This window comes from Macrobrachium rosenbergii, chromosome 6 (genome assembly GCF_040412425.1).
Source record: "Macrobrachium rosenbergii isolate ZJJX-2024 chromosome 6, ASM4041242v1, whole genome shotgun sequence".
Lineage (NCBI taxonomy): Eukaryota > Metazoa > Arthropoda > Malacostraca > Decapoda > Palaemonidae > Macrobrachium > Macrobrachium rosenbergii.
The window spans coordinates 24,315,301-24,325,059 of NC_089746.1; the positions used below are offsets into that span (position 1 = coordinate 24,315,301).

The 9,759-nt window shown below is 34.6% G+C and overlaps 1 protein-coding gene across 1 annotated transcript; it reads right to left on the reverse strand.

Annotated features, from left to right (window-relative positions):
- Positions 1-1,112: 1,112 nt before the first annotated feature.
- On the reverse strand, positions 1,113-3,571 carry LOC136839751 (uncharacterized). The gene is made up of 3 exons (XM_067106098.1): positions 3,467-3,571; positions 2,410-2,517; positions 1,113-1,874 (listed from the first exon to the last, which is right to left on the reverse strand). Exons 2-3 carry the CDS (start codon positions 2,513-2,515, stop codon positions 1,603-1,605), a joined length of 378 nt encoding a protein of 125 aa, XP_066962199.1. The 5' UTR covers positions 2,516-2,517; positions 3,467-3,571; the 3' UTR covers positions 1,113-1,602.
- Positions 3,572-9,759: the final 6,188 nt, after the last annotated feature.

Here is a 9,759-nt window from a genome sequence, read left to right on the forward strand (position 1 = left end):
TTAAAATTATCGATCCTTATCAAATAAAGACGAGGTCACTTGCGAGAAAACATTTAAAAAGAAGAAAAAAAAAATTAACTGACTGAAAAAATCGTAAACGCATATGGTTCTTAATTCACTTGCGTTACAGTGACTAAAATAGGCATCAGGAAACTGCTGCCTGTGAATGGACCAGGGTTAAATTACCGGTGAAAGCTGTACAGGGAAATAGTTTCTCTTGTAAACTGCTCCGCTTGACTAACTTAGATTCAAAGGACAAATTTTTTAGGACAAAGCCTTAGTTTATGTTGCTTAATTCGACAAGGTTAAGTTCGTCACTGCCACCTTAAACGCTCAAGGACATAGTCTTCGTGAATTTTTGTTACATACATAGATCGTAGGCAAGTGATGTTTATAATACTTCACTCAGCCTTCAAAGGGTTATGAACAGAGTGAAAAACACATGAAAGAATAATAAAAGCTGAAATTCTTATAAATGAAGCTACGCTATTCGTAAATATCTTATATTTTTGCTAACCAGGCCAAAAAAGATAACTGAACCATTTTTTTTTTTTTATCTACTTTAAGGAATTCAAAATTCACGCGGAGTTTACGTTGAAAACCTTGGGGAAATTCACTAAGAAAATAAGTTTGAAAAACCTTGGAAATTTGAAATTAACAGTTCTGAATGTTAAGGGCACAGCTTTCAAAAATAATATAATGTCTAGAGAAAGAAAGAGATAACTCAGAATTATCTTCACGTAAGATAAAAGACTTCCACGTACAAACCGTTAAAGATCTTTCATTTTTTTTTTACGTTGCTTAATTCATAACGAATGCTCCTGAAATTTACTTTGATTATTAGAAATAAGAGTATACTACTAGTCTAAATCTTTTAGTCTCAAATGAAGTTAAAAAAAAATAGGTAATGTGATAATGAATTAGGAACTTAATGAAAAGGTTACATGTATATTGGACAAAATGAAAAGAATAACAGACTCTAGAAGACTGAAAAGAGAAAACAAAAATTAATTAAGCATTAAAGAAAAACAGAAAGGATGATGAAAGGAGATACAAAACCTTATTGAGCGAAATTTTTATGAACATGCTTTTTTCCGTTTGGGATGATTAATACAATGAAATAAGGAATTCTACTTTATTTTACTATTTGCATGAAATTGTTTATGACAAGATTACTACACAAAAGATATTGCGGCTCTCAAACAACAACAGCGTCTGATAATGAAAGACTTCTAGACGTATCTGAAAATAAAATACATCACGTTCCGATTTTTAATCCTATTAATGCCCACGGAGTACACTTTCTATTCATTTTCACTCCCTGATGGAATTGTAAAGGTAAAACCATTGACGTAACCCTATTTTTGTTATTTCTTTAACCTTAAAACCGCCATGAAAACAACATCCTGTTACAATACTGCAATATCGATAGGGTTTTAATTTTGCCGTCGAGGAATGAATTCAAAATAACAGTCAAAACATAAACTGGATAAAGGGTAACGGTAATTTATGCGAGCTGAAGGTTACGTCTTTATGCAGCACCAGCTTTGGCAGCACGTGCAGCTGCTGCTGCCTGTGCAGCTCTTTCTCTCCCAGCAGCTGCTATTTCTTCCTGCGTTGGGTATTCGAGGGTGGCCCTTCCTGGCACTCGTAAACGGGGCAGCATTCAGGATATGGCTTCTGGAAGTCGCCTTCATTGGCGATCTTGCATCCAGGATTCCTCTTTGGCTGGAGGCCGCAATCCTCCACTTTCTCGACCAACTTGTTTCCTTCCTTCAGGCAGGTTGCTTTGCCGCAGAAGGGACTCAGGGGCCACGATTGGCCCACGTGAAAGATTCGGCAAGCAGAAGACCCGAAGCAGACTCCTGGGAAATCTGTTGGAGGAGAAGAGATCATATGCAATTAACCTGTAGTAGACTTATTGACATCTGCTCTGGGAAACCACAGATATCAGAGGGGGAAAAATTAGTAGTTTGTTGCCAATGAATTCCATGATAGTGGCAAAGGTATTCGTTGTTAAAACTCTCAAAAGTGACAAGCCTTAGGGTATGTGTTGTTAAAAGTATGATAAAAAAAAATCCCAAAAGAAATGGATTAGGGAACTTCTTTTCATTGATATAAAATATAAATTTTCTAATATAGTTTAAAAGCATCGCGCTTTATCGTCTTACATTTCTTAGTGACTTGGGTGTTTTAGCTTATATTTATCTGAGAGATGACTTATCTTAACATTTATTTTTTGGTGTTTTCTTGGCTCTATTTTCCACCTTTAACAAATGGACATTCTGTTAGGTGAGAGCACGCTTTGAAAGTTCAGTGTCATTGGCACCTTTTTTCAAATAAATGTTTGGACAGACAGTAACATAGAAATAATAATTGCAAATAAAAGAAACCATAAAAAAGACCAACCTCTAAGCACATCAGCTGGCAATGTACGGACATTGGGTTTTGATGGAAACCGATTTTGGCAGACAACCAAAGTGACGCAGATTGAAGCGACGATCAGGAACTTCATGGCTGAGGAGATAATTATTTAAACATTCGTCAGTTTTTACAAAATATCAGAGAGAGAGAGAGAGAGAGAGAGAGAGAGAGAGAGAGAGAGAGAGAGAGAGAGAGAGAGAGAGAGAAGTAATTGCATAGAATACAAGTCTTTTATCTGTGTATCTCATCAATTTATAGAAGATAATGTATAATTTCAAATAACTGTTTAAGTTATTTCCAGGAAATTAGAATATTGCCCAGAATGCAAGACTTTTATCTGTGTATCTCATCAATTTATAGAAGATAATGTATAATTTCAAATAACTGCTTAAGTTATTTCAAAGAAATTAGAATATATCCATGGATTCAAAGCAGCAAAGGAATATAACAAATACTGTTCTTATCTACTGGAAAAATTATTCAGCATAAGAACCGTTGATGTCCATAATGACGCACTTATCAGGCTGTAGAAATATTTCACATTAACAAAGAAAAAAGTTCATTTATATGATACAGACTTGTCAGTGAAGTTATATAAAAAAAATAATTTCTCTGCTAAAGGAAAAATGTAGAACGCAGAACTTGATGCAAACGACTCTTTTCTTTCCTACAGTTTTAACTAAAATAGTTGACTTAAGTGGAAAAGAAGCTGACGGGGTATGAGTTAAAAAAAAAAAAATTGTTTGAGTTTCATATTTTCCAAACGATTCTTGCCGAAGCTCTAGATCGAATTATGATAAATACAATAAATTCGCAAGATCAAGGAATAGAATACATATTACACACAATGAAATTATTGTATTTCTACCAAATGGCTAAGACCCTTTTCCTCTGAGCGTACATTTTTTTTTTTTAGCAAACAAATCATTTTCTTATTTAAAGTATGATCAATGCAGTGTTAAACATACTAAAAAAAATAGATATCGAATTTTGCAAATTCTTACGAATTGCACTCGATTCCTTTAAAAAAATTCTGACTTACCTGATAGTTTTGTTGAATATTAACTCTCTTGAGAGAAGTCAGGTGAGTTTGATGCTGGACCGTCTTCGTCCTAGCTTATATATCCCTTTGAATAGCACATGAGGGAGGATACGCTCCGGATGGAGGGAATTCAGACTCGAAACCGGTTTTGACATATGCATGAATTTCTTTGCGTATTTTTAGTAATCTCAGCCCTCTAATTTAAATTAAATTGGTAGCTTGAATTGGGCACTGTATTTCCATTTGCAGTTATTACCAGAATCCATGGAAAACAATTAAAAATCAATGCACAAGGAGTATTCAAATTTTTGACGTTGGCAACCGAACAACCGAAGATCCTGGGTCGTTTTGGGAAAGTGGCCCGTGATAGTTGGGGGGAAAACGGCGGGAATTTCCTTTGCTATAGCAAGGCAAAAAAGTAACTTATGAACGTCCATCCTTCTTTAAGATGGATTCTCTCTCTCTCTCTCTCTCTCTCTCTCTCTCTCTCCTAAGATGATATTAACTTTACGATAGTTAAGCTTTAGAACTTAGTAGTGTGGTCAAAATATTGCTATCAATCTCTGTAAATCACAAAGTATGAAACTGAGATTGGTAAAGCTTACCTATACAAACATTTTTCTGAATTATTTTCGAGGAGCACGTGTGTAAGGAAGAAAGGTGAAGCTCATTGTTGAAGAGGACATGCCACTAAATAAAGTACCAACACGACTAGAGCGTCCGAAGACCTCAATTCCACACTAGGGCTGAGGAATCCATTCCCTTCTAGTCCGTTATTGCTAAAATTTACATGCAAGTCTCTCTTAAAATCGAATCATTTGTTACTGGTTCCGAGGCCGATATTTGGCAGAATTTTCATAAAATTGCACACATAACTTTTGCGTAAATCTGGCAAGAAACAAACAGCCAAATGCATATACAGTATATAAACATCCAGGCTAGTGAAGAATACTAACAACTAGCCTCCTCGGTGGAAGTATTCAGTCGTAGCTGACGCTGCTTTTCTTAGCTTCAAGTTAATAAAATCTAGAGTCAAGTTGGTGTCGGAATTCAGTCTGTAAGGAAAAATATTTGATATTACACATATACTTCACTATTTTTTCTTTAGTTTCTCACATAAAAGTCCAAAGATCTAGGGCTTGGAAGGATTATCTTGTAATATTGATCATAAAACTTAAGTGAGTACTGAGCTAAGAGGATAACCCGACAAGGTTAGCACTGTAAGAGATGCACGTCACGGATCATTGATATAAAAACAGCTAGATTCGAAGGACAAGATTCAAAACGAACGTCAACGGAAATATAGAAATATATATATATATATATATATATATATATATATATATATATATATATATATATATATATGTGTGTGTGTGTGTGTGTGTGTGTGTGTGTGTGTGTGCATACTGTATACTGTATATATATATATATATATATATATATATATATATATATATATATATATATATATAATCTACTGGTCACTTTTACCAGATAAGTATTTAATTGTAATAGATGACTGAAAATGTTTCTACAAAATAAATCGTAAAAAGTAATAATAATAATAATAATAATAATAATAATAATAATAATAATAATAATAATAATAATAATAATAGTAATTATAATAGTTTTGTTTGCCAACATCAAAGGTAAGATGTCCACAGTATTAAATCCATATATTTATTTTAACTACTGTTGCGGGGTTTTGCTAGACTTTGACAGCTTTGTTCTTCCTTGTCACAGCCTGTGCACAAAAGTTTAAAAGAGTAATCTGGAAAATTAACCCGACAGGTCACTGCAATAGTAAATGTCACACAAAACTGACGACAATCAACTGTTCTTAAGTGAGTCGCCTTTACTGTCGTATAAAACACTTTAACTCTCTCTCTCTCTCTCTCTCTCTCTCTCTCTCTCTCTCTCTCTAAAGTAAACTAAACTGCACTCGAGGAACTTGTAAACCTTGTCTGATTCAGTGGAGAAATTTCAAGGTAACATTGTTTTCTGGTGAAATCCTATTTTAAAAAATAGTATTCAGAAACTAATTAGAATTCCCCTTTCTTCTTTTATTTTATAATATTAACGATTTTGAATTCGAATAATCTGTTACTGACTTCTAAATTTTGCTTTTAAAGGATTTGCTGCTTAATTTGAAACTGATATTTTATTATAAGACATCTGCCCCGACCCAGAAGGGCAGTAGGAAATCCTAGTTTACTGAATTCTTTTAGAAATGGCAATTAAACCAAATAAAAAGCGGCTTTGCGCAAGTCTGCATGACAAAAGCTCGAAGTTAGCACGGTGAGCTACTTTTGGCTCAAGCAGTTTCCATCAGCCCACATAATGTCATAGGTTAAAGTCTCTCGTGCGAGGCTACTGGAATCGACCCCTATCACTTCCAGATTTACGGCCGATCAGTGTGGTTATTCCTGATGGAAGTTTTTCATTTTGTACAAGCCCAGACATCGAAAAGAAACTGCTTTAGCTGGAATAATAGAGAGGAAAGGATGGAAAAAGCACAGTGAAAAAAGTTTTATGATGAACTGGACTTATTCTCGACTAGGAATGAATGTATTTTTGAAGCCTGTTTTCAAGATAAGTTTTGTCCGGCCGAATGCATATTATAAACATATTTAAACAGCTTGAATTTTTTTGCTTCAGAAATACATATTCATAGATATCTTTTGAGAATGCATGCTTTGCATTACAGCTATAATAACAGAATTAAGAAAATCGATAAAACATATTATATTTCTTACGAACGAAATTTTCGGGGCATTTGATGATTGCGTGTTCGTTTTTGTGTATGAATGATTATATAATTTCTCGATCCATTTTCACCAGCTTGATTAATAATCTCACAGATGTACCATTGTTAAGTGATTATATTCTCACCACTAGAAAATATTTACCACCCAGTTTTAGGAAAATTTAGTATATATCAAGAAATGACCTAGATATCTTTGCTTCGTTTTACGAATAAGAATTTCGCAACTCGGCGACAGGGTATTTCCCACATCGTTCATGCATAGCTTGAACAACTTTGCCTTTTTTTTTTTTTTTTTTTTTTTTTTTTATTCTCTCTTCCATGTTGCCCTGTGCTAAACCAGTTTCGAAGGTCCTGCAGGATCGGGATATTATTCCCTTGGTGCCAGGGGGAAATCGGTGGGAAATTTCCTCGTCTGGACCAAAAGAAAATCTGACTCTCTCTCTCTCTCTCTCTCTCTCTCTCTCTCTCTCTCTCTCTCTCTCTCTCTCTCTCTCTCTCTCCGTATGAATAACTAGTGAAATATAATAGGCTAATATCTAAACATTTTTGGAGTTTGAAATCTGAATGCAATATTTTCACTAGTGGAATATGTCAAAATCCAACAAGTGTTTAAGGCAATAAAATATTTTCTTACACCCTACCTGTAACAGATAATATCATTCACTATTTAGATTAATTTTTAAAGAAAGTGCCAGTGCTACAAGGAAAATGTATTTTTGAGAAAAATTGTTAAAACTCCAGTTACATGACAACCTAAAAACAGTTGTTTTTAATGTACTTCGTTTATACTTCATAGCTCAGCATCCAGACAATTATAGGTTTTGATTGTGGATGGATAAGGCATTAAAAGAAATCGACATTAATAAGCAATCAAAAAGATGTTTTCAGTTGACAGTTCTATCTATAGGAAAAATGAAAGCCCCTGTGAAGGTTGCATCCTTTGGTGTCAGAATCATTTGCGAAAAAGAAGATAGAAACTAGTAAAAAAATTCTTCGAAATATTTCGAAAAATGATAGCATCGTAAGTGACAGATGTCAAGAACTCTCTTCCAGTATCTGGCTTTTCATATAACCTTCCTTCTTACAGGGGGCTGGAGTACCTCTTTCTCCGTGGGTTAAACCCTACCACTCCTTCTCCCTTTTCTTTCTCCTTGCCTTCTTCTAATCTGGGGCTACAAAAGAGCATGAAGTTGTCCAACCTGCTAGCCTTAGCTTTCAACAAATGAAAGGAGAGATGAAGAAAATGGCGTTGTTCATCACAAAACCTATGCAGCCAATTTAGTATATAAACTTGAAAAATATTAAGTTGAAGGATGTCGTTAATGAATTTGCTATTGAAATCAATCACAAATATAAAATTGTCCAAAACTAGGGACTACAGAATCTCTAAATCAAGAACTGCTTTATGTTGTATAGTCCTTATCTATTAAGAAGATTGTTGGGAACATTTTGTCATGCATAACGACTTAAGTAATGAAATTAGGTAATTAATTAGAAACTTACCGGTGAAATCAGTATCAGTATTTGACAATGGCTTCATATTGAATTCTGGGTCCATAAGTCTACATTTACTGGAGTGTCCACTTAATCTCTCATGCATTGGGAAACTTGATTCAAGGTCAGTTTCATCAAGAATATCTTAGTGCTGCATTTAACTTCAGTTAATTAGAAAGCCGATTGCAAGGTGTATCCTAAATGGCGCACCGTCATGGAGCTCCGAGAAGCCCCGACCTTTCAGAGGGCATCAGCTCAGAAAGGCAGCAGATTCTGGTACAGAAGGGTCTGCAAAGCTAGAAGAGGATTTGGAATCATTTTTCATCGTATATCAGCACTCAAATTCTTTTTCCAATCCTTTTTCTCTATCTTCTCCAGAAAGGTTCTCCCGTATGTAAAATAATCTGAAGACGGACATTATTTTTTATCTGCACTGCTTAACGGATAAATTTAATTCCGACCGCCTCGCGTTATAGGTCAAGCCTGTAAGTAACAGCGCATTAGGACAACATTTTTGAGAAAATTTCCAGAATGATTTGTTTTACCTCAATGTGTTTTCGTAAAGCTTTATGTATACAAAATTATCCAATTAAAAAATGTCCACGTCATGATGTTTCAGTCATTAAAAATGGTTCAACATCTCACGTGGACAAAACTACAATGAATTTAGTAATCTCATCTGCCTTGAAATTAAAAGCGGTCAGATGAAGTTTTAATTTGTACATGACTGATAAAAAAAGGCAATCGTCTTAAAAGGCTCTGACCTATGACCTTATAATGATACCCTTGCCTTACAAAAACTGGTTTAGAGCGTCATTTGCTCACTCAGAGCACTTCTGTATCAATGGATCATGTTCCCCCTTAAAGTTTTAGATAACAATGAAACTCAAGATTTATTATTCTTTAGAAGCTTCGTATCAGTTACTTTAGTGGTATCAAACACAATAAAGGTTTCATTTATATTGCAATTTAGAGGTGTTTTGATTTTGCATACCTAATGAATATTTTTTTCGTAATGCTCTAGAAATAGATAGTGTTGAGTTCTCTGCTTTAAATGGAAGATTAAATCAAGTATAAATCTTTTACATACTTGGAATGAGAGAGAGAGAGAGAGAGAGAGAGAGAGAGAGAGAGAGAGAGAGAGAGAGAGAGAGAGAGAGAATCTTCCTATAGCTGAATGCTCCATTAAATGCATCTGTTTTCCAAAACTAAATCGATCGGTAATAGCATACAAAGAAACATTTTCCCTTATTCTAATCTTAGACATTGTTTGTGAGCTAAATTTCTCTCGTTGCTTCTTTGCTTTTGTTTTATATACTTAATTTGTTTGCCAGTTTGGAATAAAAATCATGCAAAAATAATCCTTTGCTGCTCAACTCTACTTCAATAAACATCCGGAACTTATGCCATGAAATAAACCACAAGTTAAGTTTTCTTTTTTCTATTTTTGTTGTGATTGTTCTTTTCCTCTTGTTCTTTCTATTTTATCATTTATGTTTATTACTTTGCCTATTTCCCGTGTAAAATGACCTATCTGCTGGCAACCTGAAACAAGGAATAATAAACAGTAAAAGAATATTCCTTCATGGCCATCGTCAGAAACAGAGAAAAGAGCATTTGTACCAGTCATCAAAAACAAAGCACACAGAAGACAGATAATTACTTAGAAATTAGGCTGTTAAGGTGACTCATTACCTCACATTTAGTTGAAAGCCTTAGAAATGTCAAGGGTAATGACATCATTAGAATCAAGGTTCCTGAGAAAAATCGGACTTTGAGTAAAATGAAACTGGGCCTCCCCCACCGTGAGGCAAGTGGTGTCCGGAACAGGAAATAGGACTCGGAATTGTTTTTCTAGAGACCGCTGCTCAGTAGAGCAGTGGAATTGTAGTCAGAAAGTTGAAAAGTAGTATCAGTCTGAATGGAAACTTCAAGACAATGGCTAAAAATGGGTGTTTGGAAAATAAAGAATTTTTGAAAAAATATGAGGAAAGTTCGCAGGCAAATTCCTGAAAAAGCTAAAGCA

What these genes read in the sequence shown, in the direction of transcription:
- LOC136839751 (XM_067106098.1), bottom strand. Translation starts at nt 2,515, where the DNA reads ATGAAGTTCCTGATCGTCGCTTCAATCTGCGTCACTTTGGTTGTCTGC. An exon ending in GCCAGCTGATGTGCTTAGAG is followed by an intron (nt 1,875 to 2,409) that starts GTTGGTCTTTTT and finishes CTCCTCCAACAG; the next exon opens with ATTTCCCAGGAGTCTGCTTC.